Genomic DNA, 27,616 nt, shown 5'->3' on the forward strand with positions numbered 1-27,616 from the left:
GATGTTGCAGAAGGTTCTTGAAACAGTGTCATGGCAAATGTGCATTATCATAATTAAAGCCAAAGGTGATCCAGCAAAATATAGTATTAAGTTATCCTAGGACTTTTCTTTGACCAAGCAGTGTGGGGAAAAAAAATAATAAGTTCTTATATAATAAAATGCGACTTAAATGTAGTCAAAAACTCCTTTTTTTTTTTTGCAGTCAGACAGTGACTGAGCATGTGGAGAGTGAGTGTCATCCCTGTAGCTTGCTGGTGATTTTTAGTGTTACAACCAAACCCACTCCTCCCTAAAATGTAATGAAGGCACTGTTTCATTTTACTTTAGGAGCCTAAATTCCACAATCAGTTAGTCATCATTACGATCGATCCAAAACAAAATCACCTTTTCAATTATTTTTATAAATTGTATTTAAAGATCTTTGCAGCCCCCCTATAAAAGCAATAACAGCAATAACAACATTATGTGTGCATCACCATTTATTACACTCAAGTCCTGGATCCAAAAAAATGTTTGTAGCAAAGGAAGCGAGTTCCTGTGTAGTTAAACCTTGCGTGAAAACGTTTAACTCTTTTAATTCACGATGAAGTTCAATATCCAGGGCTAATATGAAGAGCATGAAATCATCAATTAATTCATTGTATAAAACTGCAAGGATTAAAAAAAAAAAAAAAAAAACAGGAAGAAAAATAAAGAAAAACAAAAACAAACAAAAAAAAGCCACTGCATTTACTGGCATAATTTTTTATCACGATCATGCTGTAAACTGTTTCACATTCTCTGTTCTTATCTGAGGTTTCAGCTTTAACACTATGGAAATGCTAAATGAGGTGCTTGAGTGACCACTTGTGCATTATTCATGTAAAACGTTTGTAATACAACTTCTGCAATCCACTGATACTCCTCTGACGATCTTCCATAATGTTAACATCTATTCTTTTATTTTTCAAAAACAACCTACCATGTTCATTTTGAGCTATTTTCTTTGTCCATCAGTATACATTAACAACCAGGGCCCAGTTAGTCAGTTTTATGACTGATACATAATAGTAATGTGTTTTCACTCATGCACATAGGCTGCATGGTTATAGAATAGCAATGTAATTTAAAACGGAGTGATTCAGCACAATATTTCCTGTCTTCTCCTGTACTGTAAAAAACAGCAAGAGCCTATTTCATGACACCAAAAAACAATCACTTAAAAAAAAAGACCAATTTAAATTTGCAACTTTTTTTTTGTTTTTTTTTTTTCAGGACAAACAGTTTCCTTTGTTTCTCTATCTCTTGGTACATCTCCACTGAATTAAATATAGGTATATATGTAATATATATACAAAGTCAAAAGCAAAATGTTTTAAAAGTCTAACCTTTATTATGCTTCAATTTGGAACCAAGAGCCTTTAAGATGGAAAAAAAAGGGAAAAATTGATAACCAAAAAAAAAAAAAAAAAAAAAAAACCCTTTGCCTTTTTCTCTTGCTTAAACTTGATTTCTGGCGCAGAAAAAAAAAACGACTGACGGCAAATGTAGCTCACTGAGAAAAGCGTCCTCCTTGCTTTTCCCTCATCCAAGCATGGATACGTTCTTTCAGCTCGGGAACTACAGCAGGCAAAGAATAAGAAGAACATTAGAAATTCAAGCAAGAAGTAGTTACAGTTTACAGCTAGATAAATACATTTGAATGCAAAATTTAAACATTTACAATCAAAATTAATCATTTAACACCCACATATCGCAGTTTAAATTACAATTTTTATTTATTTTTTTGTTTATTTATTTATTTTTAATTATGCATTTGCAGTTATGATAACTATGGTAACTTTAAATAGTCACACTGCATATTCACAGATGAAGTATGGAGATAAGATATGGTGTGGATTATCAATAAGCAGCACAGAGCCATATGTGATGTAAATATCCTTATATTAAAGCACTAGTGAATTATTTAATCAAACTGATCAGCAAGTTTTTAAGGATTTTCTGTCTTGACAGGACAGAGAGCTTTGTACTTTGCACTTTTCAGTAACATGATAAGCTGCATGTTAACATTAACGCTAAGAGAGAGAGAATAGAACAATTTCTTATAATTGATATGAGCAATTAACGTTTTTTTCTCGATTACTCAAACATTAAACAACTATAAAACAATGAAAAGTATGATGTATCATTTCAGATAAAGTATTCAAATTGTTGTTGTCAAACTGCTTTGGTATGAGATAACTAAAAAACATCAGTAGATGTTTATAAGGTAAGCAAATCAACTTCTTTGATTAACGTCCTAAGAGCACACGTTTATTTATTTATTTTTAATTCTGTTGGCAGGTCTAAAAAAGAACTTAAACCAGGTCTGGAAAATTTATGGCCTTTGCCTAGTGTTTTGTACCTGACTCCAGCATGCTTTCAGTGAGAGGTTGCCTATTGAAGGGGTCGGTTGGAGAGTTTAAAAGGTGTCGCAGGATGATGGAACGATCCATTATATTTCCAGAAGGCAGTTGAACAGGATCAGTCATAAGCGTGTCCATCAGAGGATCTGTCACACAAAATACAGGGTTATAATACCCTTACAAAATAAATACCAATATAAATGAATAAAATCTTTTGGGAATTTTTTTTTATGTATTGGGTATTTATAATTAAGAGCTCATATCAGTGAAGATCAAAAATATGCTTGAGGTACGTGGTGTAAACTTAAGCATAAAGCAGCGCGATGACACCTTAGTGGAATGGTTAAGATTGCATGCTGTCGAGGAAAATTAGAGAGATTATGTACCCAGCGTTCTCAATGCAGATTATGTTCAGCCTGTAGTTAAGACCCTCGATGGGTGAGATTTCAACTTTACCTTTAAACTCATCAGGAGCGTCACTGTAATCCATCTCAGACTGAGAGTTTCGTGCCACTATCTCCTCAACCTTCTCGGACAGCAGCTTAAATTTCTCGATGGCGATGGTGGATTTGATACCTGCCTTCCTCATTTTAGAAATTACTTCCTCGAAGAGTTCCCTGCTATATGATCTCTAATCATAGAAAAAAAAAAAAAAAATTTTTTTTTACTTCATGTGACTACAAGCATATAACTCTACGTTCTAATATGTTATATGGGCATGTTATTCAGGAGGACATTAGCCATGTGCTTCGAACCTGGTCATCAGCGATGGCTTTAGCAAAGCGTGCACAGTCGAGCTGCAGGTAAATATCAGTGAGCTGGTCCAACAGCTTTTTGGGCTCAAAACCATATTTCTCTGGGTTTTCTACCTTCAGGTCACGACACTTAGGCCCACACAGCTGCTGGAGGTTATAGTTCAGCATGGCAGCCAGTCGTGGACCCAGTTCCTGTGCAATTCAACACACAGCAATCTCTCAGCAATCAGGAAAAAAACAATTGCACTTTGATGCACATTATATGTATTTACCACCACTCGTCCATACAGTGCTTATTAAGGTAAATAGGATTCTATCCTCAGTCTTTCTAAACAAAATCCCTCCAATGAGAAAGCCGCTCAACTTTCACAGAAGTCTATAAATACCTGCAAGGATCACAGTTCAAGAAGTTCATTTACACGGCAGCAGGTGTGTACTAATCATTCAATGTTTACCAAAATTACATACACAGATGAACTAAAACAACCCCATCTCACTTCTTAAATCGACAAAACAACTTTGCCTGTTCTATATGACTAAAATTAATTTTCTTTTTTTTGTTTTATTGTTTTAAAATATGGCACCCAAATCTCCTAGACTGTCTGGTATTAATTGCTCAGCTTATAAGGCGCATTAAAACCACAGAGGGACTCACAGGGCGAAGAAAAGGCTTCTGGACTTGTTTGGTTAAAATGTGGAACATGTCCACAGTCTCTGTTGCTAAAGCCAGGTAAGAACGAGACACTCGCTCATCCTGAGTCAGCTGCGACTGGCGACTCTGCTGCTGCTCCTAGGGGGAAACGAAAATACGGATCAATGCATCAATACAGGGATCAATACAAATGAATTTCAATTCACATATTAGCTGATTTTATATATAATTTATTATTATTTTTTTTGCTTAAAGAAGACCTGCACTGAATATTCAGTTCAGTCCAGGGCAACATTGAAACTTCACACTCTGCACACTGTGCACAAACCCTGGGTAGCTGATCCCACTGCTCCTTGTTCTTCATCTCTTCCTGGATCTCATGGATGCGCTTCAGAGACTCCAAGCTCTCATCCAGGAGGAATGTTGTGTCATTGATTAACATGTTAATGTAGCGCACAAATTGCTTCCCGGAGCTAGTGTGTATGTTTGTGTGTGTGAAAAAAAGAAAAAGAAAAGGGGGAAAAAAATCAACTTCAAATTATTCAATACCACAACTGTATTGAATTCCCTAACAAGAATATCTTGGTCGAAAGGCATTGATTCATTTTCTGTAATTCACATCAAAGATTTTATACATGCGCTTGTTCGAATACATCATCGTTTCTATAGTAACAGCTTATTCACAAGGTCCTGCTTAGCAGATGCTCCACATAATCCAAGACTAATAATAAACAGATGAATAAAGCACATTGTTTAAAACAAAGAAAAAACTGTTGATATACAGTGAAGCTTACGACAAGTGAACTTCTGAAAATTTGTTTATTTAGCATTTATGGAAGGTGTTTGCAGGATAAGTAATTTTTTTGATAGTCAGACAGATTTCTGCCAAAGAAGAATCTTTGGGCCAGAATTAATTTATCTAAGAAAAAAAAATTGGAGAATGACTGTTTGGATGCTAGAAGTAGTAACAAAATCAAACGTGTCTTGTCAACAGTGCGCAACATTAAACTGCCATAACATAAGAAAAATAAAACACAGTAAGGAGGTGCTGTTTAGTATACCAGGTGCAGCAAATCATGCATCTTAACTCACTTGAACTCCTCAAGGAAAGTGCCATGATGGCCAATATTTTGCCAAAGGCTCTTAAAAATGGTACTGATATGGTAGCGAATGGTAAACTTGTCATAGAACTCGCTAGTAGCTCCTGTATGTTCCACATCTGTAGAGAAAGAAGACAGGTGGAACAAACTGGTAAAGCAATGCACAACACAAACGCACAAAAAGTGTTTTTTTTTCTTTTTCTTTGTGAAACTCTTTCAGAAATTAACCATTCATATGGTCATTAGATTTCTACAAAATTTTGTTAAGACATCATGGCTGTCAAACCTATAAGAAAGGAAAAAAATTATAATCCCAATACTTAACTTCACAGATGTCTTCCAAGTCAACTAACCTGTGTAAAACTTCATGAGAGCAGGAACAAGCTGGTTGACTGACAGTGGGTGGTTCTCAATCATCTCGAAGAAGCGCTGAGTACGAGGCTGAACAGCTGGGTTGGTAACAAACAATACCTCCACCAGCTTGGCAATCAAGTAGGGGTTTCTGATGTAGTTCTCACTGCAGATGAACACCACCAGGAAGGTCACGATGTCCTGAGTGCATGGCTCATACAGAACCTGAGGAGAATACCTAGCAAAGAAAGAAAAATTAAAAATAGGCCACTTAACCCCATCAAAAAGAAAGAAAGAAAGAAAGTAATAAAATGAACTTACTGCACAATAAAAAGCATAAACTCCGCAACATCCTCAATGTAAAACTCAGGCAGTGCAGCAAAGCTTTTAGGGATTTCAGGATTCAGGGGCAAGGTAACACTGTAACGTAATTAGACAAATAAAGGCAGTGTGAGATAAACGTTACAAGTAAAGTGCATACTCTAGCAGTACATAAGGAAGAGACTGACCTCGGGTAGGCAGGGTCTACGATGCGCATGATAAGCTGAATGACTGTACTGTAGAACTGGAGACATCTGCGCAGTAGATTCTCATCCAGCAGGCCAGCATCAGCACACGCTTTGGAACGTACCAATTTCTACAAAAACACCAAACATCATATAACACTTAGGATTTTTTTTTTTTAAAGATGGTTGCTATTATTCGCATGTCTGCTAATATACAAATTTTTATTTAAAATCTGAATATTGTCTCTGTGTGTTTATGACTTTGCTTGTTTTAGTTTTTTTTGGCTCTGGACTTGCTAAAAATTATTTAGAATTTGAGAGTTTTGCTTTACTTTTCTGAGTACCAAACACTTGAGTACCTAATTAACCAGGAACACTCAGCTTAAAAAAAAAAAAAAATTGTATTAGCCCTTAAAAGAGCAGATAAAAAAAAAAAACATTCATTACTTAAGTAAAGTCTGAATATAATCAATCAGTTTCTTTTACAGTGGAACCTCGGATTACAAGTGTTCTGCAAGACGAGCAAAGATTAATAATTAAATTTAACTGTGCACGCGTGTACTGTTTACTATAACACTATGACTACGTGTGTGTGAAACATATTTTATTATGCGTTCGGAAGCACGTGTATACAGCGCGTGTACTGTTTCTTATAACACTCGTGTGTGCGCGCGAGTAAGGCAAAAGAAATTCTCAATACAGAGGTTAAAAATCTATTTTCTTCCTCATCACGGTGTGTGCGCGCGCGAGCGTAGACACTGTGCCGGCTGTGTGTGTGTGTGTGTGTGTGTGTGTGGGTGTGTGTGTGTGAAACCCTCATTCACAAACACACACGCGTGCACAGAAATGAAGGCAAGAGACACACACTCTGTTTTCCGAAGAAACTCTTCGCAAATCTTTTTAAAGGTGAGGTGCTGGGTCATTTGTTTGTTTGTTTTACTTTATAGCAGTGATTCTGTTAGTTTGCCCTCACACGAGTGTCATTTTAGATAAAACAGTGTAGCGGGAGGGAGACGTTGATTTATGACCTCTGTTTAGAGAAGTGTAGTCCAGTGCGGGAGATGCATTATGGGTAATGCAGTCCGGTGTGTGTGAAAGTGAATGTAAGATTTAAGTTAGGATATTGAGCCCGAGTTTTGTTCTTCAGTAGTTTTTTTAGTTGGATTTAAGTGCAGGATCCACCCGAACGTTTGTAATATAACCTGACAATGCAGAACATAAAAGAACGGGCATCGACCAGTTTGTCCATCTCATCATTACACGAGCATGGATTAACAAGCTGTTACGCTGTCGCAAGCAACAATAAAAAAACGGAGAAGCTTTAATAATTTAGGGGAGAACAACAGTCTTTCCGTTAATGTGTGTGTGTGAGTGTGTTTAAACGAGACACAGAGAGGAGAAAGTTTTAATGTGTAAGATGAGGAAAGGGAGACAGGAGGGGCTGAAAGCAAGAGTCTCCACTTACTCTAGCCTTACACACACACACACACACACACACACACACACACACACAGCGCCTGCATGCACAAAGGGAAACGCTTATCTGCCGGGATTTAATTTTAACTTTTTTAAAAGATAACTTGCAGGTTAATTTGTTTTATTTTTCCTTAATATTTTGTATTAATTATTTTTATGTATTTATTTTTTTGGGCTGTAGAACGAATAATTTAAGTTTCCATTATTTCTTATGGGAAAATTTCATTTGGTTTACGAGTGTTTTGGGATACGAGCCCACTTCCGGAAAGAGTTATGCTCGTAATCCGAGGTTCCACTGTATTCTCTCTTACCCTCTCTCACAAAAACGAAGTTTCACTGTGCTCAATCTGCTAGTGAACACTACCTAGTCAGATCACTTTAATGTGGTACAAAATATGACTGGTTGGTCATTTAAACTTTAAGAACAATCTGAAGACTCAAAATGAGGGAGAAAATGTATTTAGTGTGATCAATGAAAATTTGATCAATTTATGCATCACCACAATGACTCCAAACTTTTTTTCTTATTTGTTTATACATGTTTGCATTTTATTTGGTAAAATGGGGCCATTCCTCGATAATCCTATAGGTGGCACAATCTAAACCAACTGGGATATTTTTTTAAAAATTTTGAAATTTAGTATCATATGTATTGGGTAAAAAATAATAATGTATTGGGTGGTCCCTGGTGATTCCCCTCCCAACTTTTAAGAGTTAAACATGCTCTCATTATGTTATTAATTTACGTCCTCCACATGTTCTCCCTAATTTAGTCATATCCGATTCTCACCCGTCACTAGGGGGCTCTCTCATTAAGGCTACTACTACCAGTCAGGGACGGCCAAAGACTGCCATACGTTTCCTCCGAACCACGAGACGCCAGACGACCGCTTCTTTTCAAACTGTTTGCTCATGCACCATAAGGGGCGGCGCAACACACTCGGAGAACAGCACTATACGCTCCTTTCGCTTGCGTGAGCTCACAGACGTTGTGAATATCTGTAGAGCCGTGATTGATGTGAGAATGCCAAGTGCCTCCCATCTCACCACACAGAGAGCTCGGCCGTTCGGCTCTTTCGAGGCCCCTGGCTGCAGAAGGCTACCCAAAAATCGAACTAGCAATCTCTGGATGATAAGGCAAGCGCTTTACCACTGCGCCACTCGGGGGCCCTAAGTGATTACTTTGTATTAAATATAAGTTTGTGAAACTATTATTAAATTAAAGAAAAAAAGTACATTTTACAGTTATTCAATTACCTTTATCCGTAAATTAAACCTACTCTTCCTACAACTTCTTTGTACGTGCTGGCGGTTAATTGGTGGATACTTAGTTCTGTATCTTTAGTTCACTTGTAATTCTGTCAGCTCCCCAAACAGCTAGATGCTAGGAATGTACACTACCTCACTTGTTAGTTGCACATCTGGCGTGAATAAATACATGTGAAAGTAATATAATGTTTGCTGGATTCCAAATTTTATTCCTGCATAATCATAGTATAAATGCTCACTAACACAAGTATTTCTTTTTGAGTTAAATTCAAAGAAGAGTAGAAGGAAGTTTCAATGACAAACCTTCAACTGGGTTTTGCATCTTTTCAACATCTCCCTGTGACGAGTGGCCAAGGGAGAATCTTTCCACTGGCTTTCGCTGTTTTTCAGCTCCTCTACAGTTCTGCAGTGAACACAGACACAATGTAAAGCCTTCATGGCACTATATTCTGGCACTGCTGAGTATTATGCGCTGGCAACAGTAGGGGGAACTATCAACTAAGAAGAGAATACTTAATAAAAAAAAAAAAAAAAAAAAAACAGAGTTTTTCTTTTAATGTGAGGATAGCTTTAAAACTAGGCAACCTTAAACCATAAAAATATACAAATATTGAATAGGAGCTAAAGTTATTTTTATTACTACTGAGTCTTAATGCACATACCTGTTAAGATCTCTAATGGCTCTTAGTCTGCGAATATATCGACGGCATCCAGGCAAGATGGACAGGTGGTGTGCATGTAGTGTCAGGAAGAAACATTCTGTAGGGAATTTGGGCTCTGAGAACTTGGAAGAATCTGCATCTTAAAAAAAACAAAAGAAAGATACAGAAACAGTAAGCCACATCAGCAAGTATGGCTGTCCAAAGGCATAATATATTAAAAAAAGTGGAAGAAAGTACCCAAGTTCAAGGATTTTAGACGTATTTTTTATAATTAAATTTACTTATGCATTTATTTTTTCTTCTAAAGCTTATTTGTCTACTGTTCCACTGATTAATCTAGCGAATTTGTTCTTGTTGGATGATTAATCCATTTATACTTGTAGTTCTAATAACAGTGAATGAAAACCTTAACTTTGATGTTTAAGCTTTTATTCAATAATATTCACATAAGAATATTTATAACAAAAATCTTGCCAAATAAGAATGGAGTACAAGTTTCAATACATTAAAATAAGCTTTAAAAAAAAAAAAAAAAAAAAAAAAGTACCCAAAGACACACAACATACACTCGATGAAATTTTACCATAAAACTCCATGAATAAAGTCAAGTGCATTCCTCTCAGAAAAGCTCATGTATTTATTGCTTATTTTAACATTAAATATACGTAGGAATCATCCTTTTCAGACTTTCAGACGGCTGCTCTGGAGAATCTTCCGTTGATGAGAGCAGTGTGACTTTCAGGCACTGACACCCACCAACACTCTAATACCTACTTAGGCTGCCGTCTCCTTGTTGTGAGCTCAGCGAGACCTGGGGTGCTTTCTTTGCAGACGCTCATGATGTGTTTAGCGCATATGAGCCATTTTACCTGGACACAGTGTCCAGAGCACCATTTTATTTGTTCTTTCTTACCACATGTCAGGTTTGGATTCCTAGGGATAAATATTATATTCCACCATGTGTTGGCAAATTATATACATAGTCGGCAATTGGTGGAAGATAGCCGAAGCCAACCGTTTTTAGAATGTAAAGCAATGCAGCTCCTTTTTTCAGTGGTACTGCACAATTCTTGACAAAATGTGAATCACTTTGTGAATCAAATGTGAATCGATTTGTCTCCATAAAAAAATTTTCTCCACATAAAGCAACAAGCCTCCAAGACCATCTAAAACAGGCCATTAGAATTCAATCAAATTGAATAAAAATAGCTTATGATTGGCTGGAATTTAGCGAGCAGAGTGTTGTGATATTGAGCATGCGCAGAAAATACAGTTTCTGAGTTCAATCCAAGTGTGACTTTAATGGAGTAAGTGAGCGTTTAAGTAAGCAAAAATAAAATTAGGGTGCAAAACTACCCCAACTTCTGCTTACTGGTTGGCATGTTTAGCTCCACCTGCATGTTACACGCCATACGAGTGACAGCGGAACGCAGCAAATGAAGAGTGATGAGAAGTGATTGAGTTGTAAAACTACAGTAAATCATTTGCTAATCTCTGGCCTGATTGGTAATTTAATAGTGTTTTGTGTTGCACTCCTTAAGTGCAACTAGTGACCTTGACTGATGTATCAATCTGGGATTGTCATCAAGTAAATAACTGAATGTTTGAATGCTGCGTGATCTGAATACAGGGAAATACACGCAAGTGAATCTCCGTCATTTAGAAATGAAAATGCGGCCTCTGAGTGGCGCAGTGCCCGTCCTATCATCTGGAGATTGCGAGTTCGATTCCTGTAACCTCTCGCAGCCGGAGGCCTAGGGACAGCTGATTGGCCAAACTTTCTCAGATGGGAGGGATTAGTGCTTCCACATTAATCACGGCTCTACAAGCCTTAGGTGCGAGTTTTTTAACTGACAGGGAACACGATCGATAAGCGAGTCAAGATGACAGCTTTTCCAGATTAGGTAGATGATAATGGTCAACAATCACAGCTCAGTTTTTCCTTCAAGCACATTTTTTGATGAAATGTCAGAAACATGTCACCAATCAAAATATTAATATGTCAAAGTTATTATATTTTTTAAACGCTGCAAAAAAAAAAAAAAAAAAGGTAAATAAGAAACATTATAAATGAAATGTCGGAAATGCACTCACGCAGCTCTGCAAGCCAACTCTTCAGTTCCTCCAGGCTGGATTTAAGCCGTGTCTCCTCGAGGCTCACGTTTAGCCGACACTTGTGGTGGAAGATGTAGAGGGGATCCACTGTCTCTAGCTTAATCTTCATACTCAGCTGCTGTAGCACCCATAGGAAGTTCATCATGAAGCCGTCTGTCGACACCAGTTTATCGTCTGTCTGTAGCCAAAAAGTTATACCATGTTTGTAAAGCCTCCCTTTACAGTACAACACATTACACACACTATATGATAAAGTAACTTCAAGAAATCTAACAAAGATACCTAGTTAAAATATTTATCCAAATAACCACAAATCATCTTAAATCATCAAAGAGGTCTTTGTTTTTAGATTAAAAATGGAGACTGCTCAATAAAGGACTGCATTATGTGAAATGTGTACCGGCAAAGACTCCCAAATAAATATTTAACAGTAAAGCAATTCGAGAGTTACACTCTAGCACAAAGAATTTAAGTGAAGCGTGCTGAAATGACAAGACATGCACAGAATATAATAGATTAAAATATCTATACTATAAGAAATAGCTATTCTATTAGCATGCACCACAAATATGACCTTGTGCTATACAGTATAATGCTTTAGGTTCAGTGGTTCATGCAAGTCGCGATAATTTCTTTTTTAGAAATTATCTAAAACATTTAAAGAAATTTTAAAGAAATTACTTAAATGCGTGTTAATACGAGCTTTAAAATACTGCCAAATCCAAATGTTTTGCAGTTATTAGATGTTAATCTAGATGCACTGACTGAACACACTGTTCCCTTCATTATCCAAAAGCGGTTTGCGTTTGGGTAGCAATCTGATTCGATTCGAGTCATACCTGCATCTGAGCCTTCTTCACATTACGATTCACCACAGCTGCCATGTAGCTGAGAGCAGCCTCCCTTGTTTCTCCGTTCAGCAAGATATTATGGAGGATTTTAAACAGGTCACCCTGAGGACCACAAAACCATAATCACAGATTAAAAACACGCCAATATAAGATAGTATAATTAAATTAATTGGATTAGGAGCACTTTCTCTGGGGGAATGCTACAAAAAAAAAAAAAAAAGTTCCAATAGGAGAGCCCCTGTGCCATCCAGGAGCACCTTGACACTATAAAACAAATACTGCGGGCAACATTCCAGTCACTGATGCAGACATCTAATTAAAAAATAAAACAAGCACCTAAGCCAGCACACTTACCCTGGCAGATTCCAGATAGTGTTGTAAGGACTGACTGACCACGCGAGTGTTCTCCATAGTAATAGCAGGGCCTGAGAAGTATTTATCGCCCACTTTTGTCTGAAACAAAACAGCATATAATAGGTAAGAAATTTAAACTGTGTTGTGCAGAAATGTGGTGCGCATATTCATGTTGCTGCCTGGCTAGGACTGACTCACATCATCCTCTGCAAATACAGAAAGACTGAAGAACGCGCCGAGGAATGAAAGTCTCTGGATCTCTCTGCCTGCCCCAGGGCTTAAGGGATCAGGACACCACATCGGCTGTGAGGTGATCTGTACAAATCCACAAAACACACTCACACATTTAAAAAAGTTTTGTACAACTAATCACATTAAGTCTTACATAAAGGTGGGTATAAAAAAAAAAAAAAAAACAATTAAGGTCAACTTACCAAATTGCACAAGGGGTGCGTCTTTCCAAACTTAATTTCACAAAGCTCAGATAAAGCCTGTAAAATGTGATGCGAACAGATCCTAACGTTAATTTTTAAAAACCTGAATTAAAAAAAAAAAAAAAAAAAAAAAAAGGTGTATTTGCCTTTAAACTGCATACAAACTGCATGCAGCTGTTGTTTTTTCACTGGGTTATATCTATAAGAAAACCACCCACAGTTTGCAGCCTGATTTATTATCTAAAATTCACTTTAATGCAATAGATTTGGTGCATAAAAGTATTGGGATGTAAGAAAAAAGATGCAAAAAGATTAAGAGAGAATTTTAATATTAAAATTTTGGATTCATGACCGACACACAAGAAAAAGAACATGAAGCCAAACTTCTCTTACCATTAGAGGATATTTAAAGTTGTCGCTGTCAAAGGAACATTCTTTTACAGCTAACGCAAGCCCTTGGAGAATGGGGACAAAGATCTACAAGAGTAAGAACCAGGATTAGAATCTAGTGTTGTAGGGAAAAAATATAATAACAAAATAAAAGTACCACAGAACTTAATTCTTATTTTGTTAAAAGTCCACTGCTGCTTAAAATGCACCCTAGGATTCTCTGAATAACACCATGACATGCTGTGTAAAACAATACTGTTGCAACGTAATGGTTTTAAATAATGAGGACTACAGAAAACTGATTTGATGCCATGGAGCCTGCCACACCAATTAAATCCTCCTCCTCAGCTTTAAATGTGAAGTGAATCAGCATGCAGCGTGTGCAGCACCTCCCACCTGTTTAAACACTTCCTCCTCCTGGTGAGTCATGCGAACCAGCTCCTGGATAAAGCCGTACGGAAGATTTCGGCACAGCATGTAGGGCACCAAAAGAGACGGCTGCAGTGGGGCCCTGGGCAAGATTAGGAAAAAGAAAAATTACTATTATGTCCAATTGCAATAAAGCCAAAGGCTTTCTGCAAGGTGAGCTATAAAGCGAGGTTTTCAAAGGTATACTCAAGCTACGTTTCACACTTTTTAACAAAACCATAATGAAAACTTTGCCTGGATGGAGTGCCAAATACAACAAACACTCTTTAAATACAATAACAATAGTCTTTCAGTGCCTGTAATAGATTGTCATCTTATTCGAGGAGGATTTCTGCCTTAAACCATCACCACTATAAAGCAGTCACTCAATATGAGTGAAAAAAATTACAGTTTTGTGATCAAGTCTCAGTGAATTACAAAAAACACTCCAGACTTTTCAAGTTATACAATTAAATTTCATATCAAAAAATATATATCAGATAATAGCCTAATAAAGCAACCAAATGAGAGAAGTTTTAGAGTTGTAGATTTAATTTAATGTAAGGTTTTTTATTTGAATAAAGCAAATACCTTGTATAAGGATCTATCTATAAACACATCATGCAAGGAATACAAAGGATTGTCTGAAATATCTGGAACAAATTGGGAAATAGGACTCTAAGGGACTTGTATAAAATACTTACATGTTACAAGGTCAATCTAACCATAGTGTTATTTATTATGGAAGCATACCAGGGACAAAAGTCTGCCTGTGAACACTGACCTGGGCAGGGTAAGGGCCCCCTGCAGCACAAGAGCAGCATGGGAAATACACTGGGAGCGTATGTTGCTGAGCAGCTGACTGACCACCGGCTGGCTGCACATCTACAACAGTACAACACAGCAATCAGAATAAGGAAGTACAGCAAGCAGATTTCTTCACAACGTAAGCCTGAAGAGTGGAACTTCCCTTTGACTCAATAGTAATTTAAGTTTTACTTTCACTCTGGGAAGTGTCTGACTTTCTATTTTATTTTTTTTATCCAAGAAGATTGAAGATTGGAAATAAAGAAATTGTTTCCTGCATGAGCTTCAAAATAAGCAGCTACTACCTTGGGAGCTTTCCTCTCCTCCATGCCCACACTGTCAAAGCGCTCAATGAGGTAGTTCAGCATCTCAGTCTCTTTACATGCCTCAATGGTAAATCGGTCACTGCCCGAATCACCAGCCAATCCACCACCAGATGCACCCAAGCTATAAGAGCGACAGAAATGATTCATTATTTAAAGAAAAAAAAAAAAAGATTAAGGAAACAGAAAAATGATAAATCACCAGTCTGCACTGTAAGAAAAGGTTTGGCAGGCTTTGTGTTAGCCTAACAAATACATCAAATGCAAAATGTTAAAATCATGTCTTAAGTAGATGCAAATGCGTTCAAAAGCAAATCTAGATTAATCTTCTTTTTACAATGCAGCTTTGAACAAAAAGAAAGACACGATGTCTTGTGTTTCTTGATCCCCTCTGAGTAATTCGCAGTGTCTGTTATTGATATTCCACATTTTAAAAGAATGGAACAAGCAAGTCCCTAACACAAACAAAATCTGAAGCATGCCTTAGTTAGGATTGCTGGGTGAGAGAACACACTCCACAGTACACCTCTGCCTCACTCATTAGTCATGTTATTTACTCATCCAGCGAGGACTAAGCACCTCAATGTCAGGGTAATTCTAATGCAATACCACAGTAATATAACGGACATGATTACCCTTATAAAAAAATATGTTTATGAGTAATGGCAAATGAAAACAACAATAGATGCATAGACAGAGGTGGTGTTAAAAGGCTGAATGGATGATATTCATGCTGCACATTGAAATTAGTCCAGTATCCTGATGACATTGCCTGGATGCTTTTTATAATATATATATATATATATATATATATATATATATATATATAAAAATGTGTGCGCGTGTGTGTGTGTGTATATATATATATATATATATATATATTATACAGTATAAAATGCAGTAGATAAAAAAGTCCATCATAAACATAAAATGCATAAAAGTCTAATAATAATAATAATAAAAATAAATAAATAACACTGCCTACTCTAAACCACATCGCTATGTTTTATGGCAGTCCTCATATGTTGTGCCAGCACAGGGCACAATGTGTTTATGTTAGTGGCCAGGCAGCACTCTCAAGTATGCAACACACACTGGCACTGGTACCTTGACCCAAACTGAACCCCAGAAAAATCCTCCTCCTCCTCGTTGTCATCTTCCAACTCTTCATCACTGCTGTCTTGAGGCATGTCAGACAGGGCAAAGAAAAGGAGCGGGAAGGGGCTGGCAGGGCCACAGCACACAGACAAGTGCAGTTTGAAGATGTGAAACGAAGTAAAGGGAGTTTAGGGGGTTAGGAGATCTCTCAAGGAAAGCAAGGAACTACTGTCAATTACACACCAGACTAATGTCATTGTTTAAAGATAATTATGTTAAAAATAAAGAAGTTTATGACCAAACCCCTACATCGTTGTGCACCTGCATGCATGGGTTAAGAATTATAAAAGAATAATCAAAGCAATACTAGTCAATTTCCCTACAAAATAAAACTACAGACATATATTTGCTTTTCAGTTGATGCGGAGTTGTTTTTCGTTATTTGTACTGGTGTAGGGGCATAATGTCACATCTAACACAGAAAGAAGATACCTAGAAGACATCCAGGAAGCCAGGGCAGGTCTTCTGGCTGTAGTAGTGGGAGAGCCCGGAACGAAGGGAAACGGGGCAGGTGTTTGACGACTATGGGGTCTAGGGGATGGCAGAGGGGCAGGCTGTGGAGTCAAGGGTGTGGATGGAGTGTTGGTTGGAGTAGACAGGCCAGATCTAGGGCTTAGGCTCATGGGGACCGATGAGCCCTGAGAGGAGCCGAGTGTGTATGGTCTGTATCTCTGAGATATGGGAAGGGGAGCAGATGGGGTTGGACAGGGGGAATTAAGGCGTAGTGCTGACTGACTCTGAGAATACTGTTGCGCAGCTGAAGGTACAGGTTGGGGTGGGGGTAAAACAGCAGAGGGAGGTGGAGGTGAAGGCGGAGTTAAGGGTTGCAGGACAGATGGAGCACTCATCCTGGAAGAATTTTGACCAAGGTATGGACTACATCCATACAGACTGAACAGCAACAGGAAATTTCACATGAAAAAGAAATGTTGAATGTGATTTAAAAACAAAAAGGTATCAAATAAACTGAGATATTGCTACCAAAATCTCATATGAACATACAGGAGGAAAAATGTCACACACAAGTATATCTGGGGCAATGCATATTTTAATCCCCAAACCTTAATGTATGCAAATTACAAACAGGCCCCATTGTTTGTCAGCACTTGCCTAGATAGAGAGCTGGCACCAAATGAGCCTCCACAGGGCATCATGGGACTGTTTCCCTGGCTGGAAGGCGGGACCAGCGTCAGGTGGCGGTCTGGAGATTTGGCAGCAGTGATTGGCTGTGATGTGGCCGTCAAACTAGCAAAGGGGTTGCAGTCACGTGATTGGGTAGACATCATAAGAACTTCCATCAAAATCTGGCCAATCAGATCTTTGAAGTCAGAATAGACTAAAGGAAACACGAAGAAGGCGATTAATGCTAAACATCTTTGTACAAGATTATTAACTGTTATTAATCTCAATCCATTCTCCCCTGCTGGCTTTGTGTCCCTCACCTTCTTTTGGACTTTGCTGAAACTCTGCTGCAAGTGAAGGCAGAAAGATGACATCACGGTCTTGCTCCTTCCAGGAGACACGAAGAATTTTGCAGATGAGCTGCAGAGCCTGCTCCTCAGACACATCTTGGTTAGATGAGGAGTCCTGCAGAACAGCGAGCAAAATTGGTTTATGAAACAGTTACATCAGTACTTTTTTTTTAATTATCGGCAGTCTTGTAGGTGGTTAATTGTAATATAAAGAATATACTAAAAATATAAATATTTAAATATTAAGTATATAACAAAGAATAAGCACATCAAGCTGTAAACACTGTGTATTATATTTTAGTATGTAATACCATATATTAAACAACCTAACATCTAACAACTATCACCACCAACTAACATCAGCCACTTTGCAGGAACACCAGTAACATCTAGTCAGTCCATTTATCTAGTCAGTTCAGTAAATAACAATTTTAGGCTAAAGGGTGCACAAAAATGAGATGAAGCTTAGAAAAATGCCACCTGGTCTGCTCTCATTTTCATTCAGCAATTTAAGCGTTCAGAAAGTACAGTAAATTTAGTATTCACAGTATGAACCCATAAACCTGATCAATAAACACCACTCAATATCCAATGGAGCACCACAGCGATGCGGCAAAACAGGAAATTTGCAGCATCAATTATGTGAAACTGGACCAAATTCTCAAAGAAATGGTTCAAACATCTACTCTAGGCCATGAAGAATTAAAGCGGTTCTTAGCACAAAGGGATGTCTTTCCTAGAACTGATAAAAAATTTTGAATAAAGCACACAGTAAATGTGTAGTGTATGCAGTTTAAAAATCGTTTTGATAGACAGATGCTCGATATCACATGAATAGAAAAATTTCACCTGTACAGTGTTTTTTTTTTTTTTTTAAATCAGGGTTTGCTCGGGGTAATGACGCGCGCCCCACTATTGCCATATTGTTTAATATAAAAACGTTAGTCAAGCTGGGTGGTACATGCAGTTTTTACACCTGAATTCACCCATCTCTGTTTTTTAACTTAAGATTCAAAAATTTGAATCTATATTCAAATGTAACCATGAGAAACATTTTCTTATAGGGAAAGTAATCATTTTACGGCCTTATGCAAGTGCTGTGTTCACCTTCTCAGCCAGGTTGCGTTTCTCCCTGCGATCACTATCCTCCACTTCCATGTTCTCAATTCCTGAGTCCACATCCACCTGGGACATGCTAAGGACGGAGCCACACACAAAAAAACGTTTGTTATCATCAGGTGCATCATAACGTCAAACTTAATACTTAACCAGCAACGTACACTAACAATCAATAGTTTGGACACACCTTCTACTTCCATGTTTTTTCTGGATTTTTATTTCTTTCTACATTGTAAACCAATGCTGAACGTATCCAAAATATGAAATAATCTTCTTTGAAAAGTTGATACTGAGATGTGTCTGCTACTTATGCTCTGTAAAGCCTTCATAACGGCTCTAATCTAAGATGCTGTTTGTTAATTGGTGATTTTTGAGGCTGGTAACTCTAAATGAACTTATCTTCTGCAGAACTGTTCCAGAACAGTTGACATTCGTGTCTTTAAATAACCACTGATGTTATTATAACCTAATGCCATGTGTTATTTTATAGCTTTTTTAAAAATCCAGTATTGTTCTAGAATGTAGAAAAATAAATCCAAACTTTTGACTGGTACGTTTTAACAGTTACTCAATGATGATGTTAAAATACAAAATTGGGAAAACAAATATTTATCATACTTTTAGACCGTGACACTGCATTAAAAGCATCACACTGAGATTAAAAAGACAAAAGCCCAAATCCAGAAAAACAGCCTCACTTCTTTTCGCAGGATGTCGGGTCAATGTCCATGCTTTGAGACCTGGACAGAGACTGAGACTGAGTCTCAAGGCTGTTCGATGGGGAGCTGGAGAGAGAGCTGACTCCCTCGCTGCTCTGGCTGCGATAAGCCACCCCTAAAAAAAAACAAAAAAAGGTAATAATTACAAACAAAATAAAAAAATTATATATATATATATATATATATATATATATATATATAAAAAAAAAAAGACGTGTGCATTTAGGTTCATCTTAACCACCACTGCTCCAATTATACACTAAATGCTTAAATGGAAATGATCAAAATTTGTTAACTACTATTCAATAAAATCAGCACAGACTTTACAATGTGTTGAATATGTTTATAAACGGCTTATTCACAGATGCGCAACAATCCACAATCATTATGTAACTTTTTAGACGTAGTCTCTCGTGTCAGGGCTTTGTAACAGTCAAAGATTTTCCATTGCGGGGGAGGCTGTGATATTACGTTTTGTGGTTTCCAAGTAACCAAAGTATGACAATCAGCATTTTTGTTTCTATCTCACTAACAAAGTGAAAGCAAAAGAGGAATTCAATGTTTATAGTCGTTATGGACTTTTAACAACATTAAATGCATCTATAAACTGGTATACAATATGGTGTCCTTCAATAAGAATGTAATCATATGCTATGTATACATTTCTGTGGGATAATACACATGAAAGACTTTAGGACATTTTGTTGGCTTATAAATCAACACTGGGTGTTACTTTGTATCAAACCACATCACATCACCCCACCCATTCCTTTACTGTGTTTACTTTTTACCTTACATCTTTAAAACGCAATGACAAGGGAGAAATTAAAAGCAGCAGGTTTGTCATTTTTAGACCTCATTTAACCGAACAAGTATTGTGTTTAATTAATCTTACTAACGTGGTATTAAAATCATAAAAACATGGAATAGATTAATTGAACTACAAACACATTACCTAGTTAAATGCATTATGATTGTATAGTTTGTTGTTTTGACAAAAAGCAAGTAATAAATGCTACAGTTAGCATACACACATGAGGTTATCTTGTTGCTATTGCCTGAGGTTTTGGTGCTTAGACAGAACGTAGAAGATACTTGCGGTTTTCCCCTTAAATTCCCCCTATATATTGGCAAGACTAAGCTAAGACATCTCATTTCCCTGTGACCTTGAATACAGTATAAAACCTGACAGTCCTTTCTCCTCAGCTTAACTGATGTCACGCTGTATGTTAAAAGTACATCCACCTCATGAGCTGCCTTTCTATTTTAAAGTCTAAAAAAATGTACAGCTTTGGTGTATTACTGAAATTAAACAACAGGTTAATTTTTTTTTTTTTTTTTTATTTTAAAACCTGGACAAAGTTTGTAACTCACATAAAAAAAAAAAAACTAAAATCTGAACTGTCCTGTATTTAAAAAAACACCACTGATGTACTGAACACCAGACTGCTATTGTTAGTTGGAAAGAAAAGCTGTTATACATTGCAGTCGGGTACTTTTGTTAAAACTGTGCTTTTATGTGATCTGAATCAGGTGTGCTGAATAAGAGCCACAATGGCACCATGTTCATGACGTCAACACAAAACAAGCAATTTTATAGCAGCTCCTGATTTCTGAAAATGCTAATTAATCATCAATCACTCATTCTCTATACCAATTATCAGGTCCAGGGGGTCTGGAGCTTATGCCAGGGAACTCAAGGTACGAGGCGGGCTACTACCTGGATGGCCACACTTGCACAGTATGGGCAATTTAAAAATGATAATTAGCTTAATACCCATGTCTTTGAACTGTCTGAGGAAACCGGAGCACTCAGAGAAAACCCACGAAGCACTGAAAACCTGCACAACTCCATGCATACAGACCCCGAGGCAGGAATCGAACCCGGACCCAATGCAAATCATTAGATGCTTAATAGAATCTGAAGCAACATTACAGCTAAGAACTAAAACAGAATGGATATATAAGAATGAAAGCACGTTGAGCATGACTAAGCTATATCAGCTATATAAATGCTTGAATTTTTCAACCGGGATGAGATGTGATTTATATTACAGTCGGCGTGATAAAATGAATTTTATTACAAATATACCGTGGTGGATTTTTAACCCAACAGGTTGTAAAAGGTTAAGAACCTCAGATCTGGGTCATGGCCTAGATGATTGCGAGTGGAGTCTTAAATCACCATGCAGCATTCCCGGTATACCCAAGACACTAAGTAAATCAAACTATGAAAACAAAACAGCTGGCCCACCTACAAGGCTCGGGCTGAACTCCAGCCAAGGCTGTAGCGAGACACTGCCAGTATGACGATGCACTTTTCACTGAGTACTAGCTACCATTATTCCTAGAATCCTAAAATAAAATGCAAACAGTCCTTGTATCAATGGTAAAAACGTTCTCTAGGGTCGGTTCGGTGCTCACAAACTCTCAAGGCGTTATTTTACCTTCAAAAGTTGAAAATGTAAACTTTTGTAAGAAAGGGAGGAGAAGCACTATCTTGTTGTTATTAAACTTTAAAATATGACTGAACAGTTATTACATTACACATTAAGCTTGATTTATAAATTATGACTGACTAAACAAGAAAGCTTGAAAGATAAGCTTCATGGTGGTGAAATATAATGTAATTTGATTCGTTCCTGATGGATGCGTGCCTAAAAGCCATGCATATCCACAAGTACTGACAGGGTAAAGGATTTCGTCTTGTCATGACAGGCAGCATTGAAAGATAAACAGTCGCCTTACCGCCCCCCCCCCCCATTTTAAAAGAATAATAAAAAGATCGCACAGCACATTCAAGATAGATATCCCTTAATTAGATTTTTTAGAAACAAATACATTGGAAGAAGCAAAAATAAATAAATCTGCACGCTTACCCGAAGCCCCCATTGGGGAAGTGGCAGGCGTCACATTTTGGGCATTCAAGCCCAGAGAATGAGATGGTGCTGGTGGGAGAGGCTGTGGTGAGGCCCCAGAGGGCCCGGGCAGTGGACCTGGAGGGGTCTCTCTTTGTGGTGAAGTCAGCGGCGTGCTCAGAGGGGTGGTCGGCTGTGACGTCGGTCCTCCAGCTAACCGTGCCAGCCGCCTTCTCCGAATCTGCAGGGCACCGAAAAAAAAAAATCATTATTTACCTCCAGTAACCACTTTATCATGGTCAGGGTCACGGACAATGCGATGACCGTCCTGTGAACACTTTGTAAAACCATCGGCAAGCTGGAGTAGCCGATCCACCTAAATACATTTTCGCAGGCCGGAAAAAAATAACTAAAAAAAAATTTTTTTAAGAAAAAAATTCAACCTACAATCTACAATACATTAAATGAAAACAAAGAACAAAATAAATAAGGCTCATACCAGGCACCTTTGCAAAGTAGAGGAAAAAAAACATTATTTTTTTCTCTCATCTTCTTAAGTATTCCACTTTTTTTTTTACCCTAATTCTAAAGCATAAACTCTCTTCAGAAGCACTACAACACCACACACTCCAGTGACTCATAACATCTGGGGATGGTAAAACAGAGCCTCTGCTTCCCAGATAAAACCCGACAGTGAAACTGCAAGATGATGAATGCATGGCAAGAGAAATCTTCCCATCCTGGTCCCATTCAGATTTCAGCACAGCCGGCAATTACACCATCAGCCACTCGTTATGGGGTCAGGAGATATGGTGTGTTCAGCACAGACAAATACGTATCTCTAAAACTAGGAAACATTCCAGCATATTATCCATCATTCAGACACTTTTGGTTCTTCCTTCAAACTTCCGAAAAATATTTTAGCAGAAAAAAAAAAACCTGAGCCAAATTTTGACACACTAGATGTTGAATTGAACTTGACATGTATTCAGTATCGGATCCCCTGGTGTATTTCTTCTTTCCGGATGTGAATGTGTGTTAACTTGACGATCAAGAATGAACAATGGAAACAGTTGGCATTGTAAAGCAAGAAGGAATTACAACAAGACACCTTAGTGATCAGGCAGAACTCTGACATCTCTAATATTGTATTGCTGTATCCTTGGTTTTTAAAGAATGTGTCCTTTATCTGTTAAAATAGTTGAATTTACATACAGTGGGACAAAAAGTATTTAGTCAGCCAACAATTGAGCAAGTTCTCCCACTTAAAAAGATGAGAGAGACAAAAGATTATGGTGGAAAATAAGTATTTGGTCAAAAACAAAATTTCATCTCAATACTTTGTTGGCAATGACAGAGGTTAAATGTTTTCACACACTGTTGCTGGTATTTTGGCCCATTCCTCCATGCAGATCTCCTCTAGAGCAGTGATGTTTTGGGGCTGTCGCTGGGCAACACAGACTTTCAACTCCCTCCAAAGATTTTCTATAGGGTTGAGATCTGGAGACTGACTAAGCCACTTCAGGACCTTAAAATAATAATAATAATAATAATAATAAATAATAATAATAATAATAATAATATTAATTAGAACTTTATTAATCCCTAAGGGAAATTGCTTCTTCGCATATCCCAGCGTAACTGGGGTCAGAGCGCAGGGTCAGCCATGATACGGCGCCCCTGGAGCAGTTAGGGTTAAGGACCTTGCTCAAGGGCCCTAACCCTAACCCAGTCGTCCTGATCCCTTTGCAGAAAAACAGTCCCAAAGCATGATGTTTCCACCCCCATGCTTCACAGTAGGTATGGTGTTCTTTGGATGTAACTCAGCATTCTTTCTCCTCCAAACACAAGTTGAGTTTTTACCAAAAAGTTATATTTTGGTTTCATCTAACAATAGGACATTCTCCCAATCCTCTTCAAACTTCAAATGGGCCTAGGCATGTACTGGCTTAAGCAGGGGGACATGTCTGGCACTGCAGGATTTGCGTCCCTGACGGCGAAGTGTGTTACTGATGGTCCCAGCTCTCTGAAGGTCATTCACTAGATCCCCCGTGTGGTTCTGGGATTTTTGCTCACAGTTCTTGTGATTACTTTGACTCCACGGGGTGAGATCTTGCGTGAAGCCCCAGATCGAGGGAGACTATCAGTGGTGTTGTATGTCTTCTGATTTCTAACAATTGCTTCTACAGTTGATTTCTTCACACCAAGCTGCTCTACCTATTGCTGATTCAGTCTTCCCAGCCTGGTGCAGGTCTACAACTTTGTTTCTGGTGTCCTTTGACAGCTCTTTGGTCTTGGCCATAGTGGAGTTTGGAGTGTGAATGTTTGATTGTTTTCTACTGATAACAGATGCCATTAATACAGATAAGTGGAGGACAGAGGAGCCTTTTAAAGAAGTTACAGGTCTGTGAGAGACCTTGCTTGTTTGTAGGTGACCAAATACTTATTTTATCAATTAATTCATTAAAAATCCTACAATGTGATTTTTTTTTCTTATTTTGTCTTATAGTTGAGGTATACCTATGATGAAAATTACAGGCCTCTGTCACCTTTTTAAGTGGGAAAACTTGCACAATTGGTGGCTGACCAAATACTTTTTTGCCCCACTGTACATCTCTGCAAAACATTTTCTATTAAATATAAATCTATAAACACAATTATTTTGGATCTTAAGACTGGTTTACTCTTAGATTTCTTATGTCTCATTTTGTCATCACAGACAATCTCATTTAAAAAAAAAACTTTTTTTTAAACAATAAGTTGTGATAAGATGGTCTTAGAAGGCATAAAAACGGCATGCTTGTAAGCGTCTAAATTGCTCCGGTGCGAGTCAAAAACACCTGACTGGAAACTTAGTGTGTGATTACAGGGACAACAACAAAGGATTATCCCAAGTTTATGGGATTATTTGGAACAAATGTGTTAGGGTTGATAGTTAATTGTATTCCGAACATGCTATAGGGAAGAAAACAATACTTATATCCCAGGCTCACTTGGAAAAAAGATTCTAATTGATGAAAAAAAAATAATAATAATAATAAATTAATTTGTAAAATACCTAATATTCCCTGGTGTATGTCCTGACACATTACTAGTGCTTGAATACAATAATTTAAAAAGTTTTCTTAGTATGCTAGAGTCATGATCAGACTTCCTGTTTACCAGCTGAAACCCTGGACTCCCAGGAAATCCTTTAACGCTCCTAACATATCGAAATGGCTTGGAGTGTGGTCAGGGCTGTACGAAGGATGTGGCAACAACTCCCAACCGAGTTTATGTAATGTTGTTGGTACACTTGCAGGATTGTGTGTCCAGTTCCCACAGACAGCAATCTGGTGTCAAGTTACCCGGCGTTTCTCCTGCTAAATGTTCACAAGAACGGCCCTGAGCCACCTCACCCGTGATCGTCATTCACAGACGTACAGCCTTCTTTAAAACTTTGCATCTTTCAAATGTTTTACTGTGGCTAAAATCAATATCATCACCATACTGTGCTTGAAGTTTTCTGTAAATGTCAACAGTTTTACATCTTTATCACAGGTCCTGGTTTAACTTGAACACCCGTAATAATAGGATCAACTAATATATGGCCATGAGTTGATGTTTGTCTTCGCCACAGCAGACCATCTGATCTGCACACAACTTGGCACAGGGTTTACGCCAGATGCCCTTCATGATGCAACCCTCACAGTTTATCTGGGTTTAGGACCAGCACTGTATCCAGTGGCTTAGGTTTGTGTATTGGGTTAGTAATAATCCTAAAAGGTCTAAGGACACTTGACCCCTGGAAAACAGAATCGGTTCAATGCGTTTTTTGTCTGTTAAATCAAGCTTGTTAGTCTTGTGCTGCACCTGTCGAGGGGTCCCATATCAGACCATCCGATCCGCTAAACAACTTGGCACAAGTTTTATGACCAACGCCACTCCTGACGCAACCCTGGCATTTTTTCCGGGCTTGGGACCGGCACTGCATCCAGTTGCTGGAGTTTGAGCACTGGCCAGAAATCAAATCACTACGCACCAAGGAATAAAAACCAATACTATGTGGTGTAAACTCGACTTAAAACCAACTTGGAAAACCTGGGAATAAAATTTAACAGACCCGTAAGACCACGGCTTATATTCTGATGCGGTTAATATAGACAGTCAGTAATTTTTGCATAAAAAAAGAAATTGGTTAAAAAAAAAAAATCTGCATATTCTATGAAAGCACACAAAAGAGCTCAATGTGCGCAAACGAGCCAGAAATGACATTTACTTGGTTCATTGAGCACGATTTTGATTTATAATAACCAAACTGTGAGACTCATTGAAGTGTGTAAACCTTAAATACGGATTCGTGTGGGAAAAAAAGCGTCAATGAGGCAGGTGGATATTTCCCGAGTAAGAAAAAGCAACCTTGCTAAGGTTATATCCACATCCTCTTAAGCTAATCTAATGCTAGCAAGCTAGGCTAAACAAAACAGCCGACAGCCAGCTGGTTTAGCAGATCAATAATCATTCAAAAGGCAGCTATCTAAGCCGGTACAATGCCATGCCTAAGCCAATGTAGCACGATTTCTCTTCCACCTCAGTGCAAACTCTCAGTCTTTAAGCATTTTCAAGGCTCTGACTGACAGGGATGCGAGGTGAGAGTATTGTGTGTAAGAGAGAAAGAAAATCCTGCTGATGAGACACACTGACATCGGGGCTTCAGGCATCTTCAGCTCGCAAAGCAAGTCACTGTGCCCCGGCTCAAAGGGTGACCATGACATGATATTATATTAGAACAAAAAAAACAACTCACACGACTGACATATTATCATTTCTTTACACTGGAAGTGACCGAACGGCGCGAATTGAACTCTTACCTCGTCGGCGCTGAGCTCTTCCATCGCTTTTCTTTTAATTTTTACCTAAAATTATTTTGCTAGCTAACTAGCTAGCTGCCTCACAAACCCCAAAAGTGCATAGTATAAAACAATACAACAACTAACAATACACCGTGATTGTCCGCTTAAATTAAAACATCGGTCTTATACACCATCTATATGCTCTACCCGCGGCTGTTAGGATTTTATATCGGATTTCCTTTAAGAATGAAACAAACACAAAAGTATTATTCGTCAAAACACCAGGGCGGCCATTTTGGATCTAAGGTCACGTGACAGGCTTCCAATACACATTGCGATCTGCGGCAGCCTTTTTTTATTTCTTTCCCACCCGTATCGGACAAAGCCCGCCCCTTAATCGAGAATCGCTACGAGTTGTTCCTAATTCCTGTTTCAGGATTGGTCAGAATGTCCAATTCTGTCGGAGTATCAGCCAATCGCAGCCCAAGAATCGGCATTTGTCGGAATAACGGTGAGGTTAAAACAACGCCTGCGGCAATCCCAGAAGGTTATTTTTAAGGGGATTCCGAGCTATAAAATTATCAACTATCACGTTTTCTAACTGAGTTTTCAAGCAAAACT

The 27,616-nt window shown here is 38.0% G+C and overlaps 1 protein-coding gene across 3 annotated transcripts; it reads right to left on the bottom strand.

Moving 5' to 3' along the window:
- Positions 1-461: 461 nt before the first annotated feature.
- On the bottom strand, positions 462-27,288 carry ube4b (ubiquitination factor E4B, UFD2 homolog (S. cerevisiae)). Of its 3 annotated transcripts, none has more exons than XM_053482817.1 (29): positions 27,014-27,288; positions 22,185-22,404; positions 19,285-19,420; positions 18,575-18,662; positions 17,438-17,582; positions 17,106-17,331; positions 16,428-16,886; positions 15,945-16,061; positions 14,820-14,961; positions 14,492-14,592; positions 13,696-13,810; positions 13,303-13,386; positions 12,910-12,966; positions 12,674-12,790; positions 12,476-12,574; positions 12,110-12,223; positions 11,250-11,448; positions 9,156-9,288; positions 8,797-8,896; positions 5,752-5,879; positions 5,564-5,662; positions 5,245-5,480; positions 4,884-5,010; positions 4,120-4,264; positions 3,795-3,929; positions 3,140-3,331; positions 2,841-3,015; positions 2,384-2,530; positions 462-1,599 (listed from the first exon to the last, which is right to left on the bottom strand). In XM_053482817.1, the coding sequence occupies exons 1-29, from the start codon at positions 27,035-27,037 to the stop codon at positions 1,532-1,534; spliced, it is 4,128 nt and encodes a 1,375-aa protein (XP_053338792.1). In that variant the 5' UTR covers positions 27,038-27,288; the 3' UTR covers positions 462-1,531. The 3 variants fall into 3 exon arrangements, with proteins under 3 accessions (XP_053338792.1, XP_053338791.1, XP_053338793.1); XM_053482816.1 differs by having other exon boundaries at positions 9,156-9,294; XM_053482818.1 differs by lacking the exons at positions 15,945-16,061; positions 16,428-16,886 and having other exon boundaries at positions 9,156-9,294.
- Between the last annotated feature and the right edge of the window lie 328 nt (positions 27,289-27,616).

This window comes from Clarias gariepinus, chromosome 22, assembly GCF_024256425.1.
Source record: "Clarias gariepinus isolate MV-2021 ecotype Netherlands chromosome 22, CGAR_prim_01v2, whole genome shotgun sequence".
Taxonomy (NCBI): Eukaryota; Metazoa; Chordata; class Actinopteri; order Siluriformes; family Clariidae; genus Clarias; species Clarias gariepinus.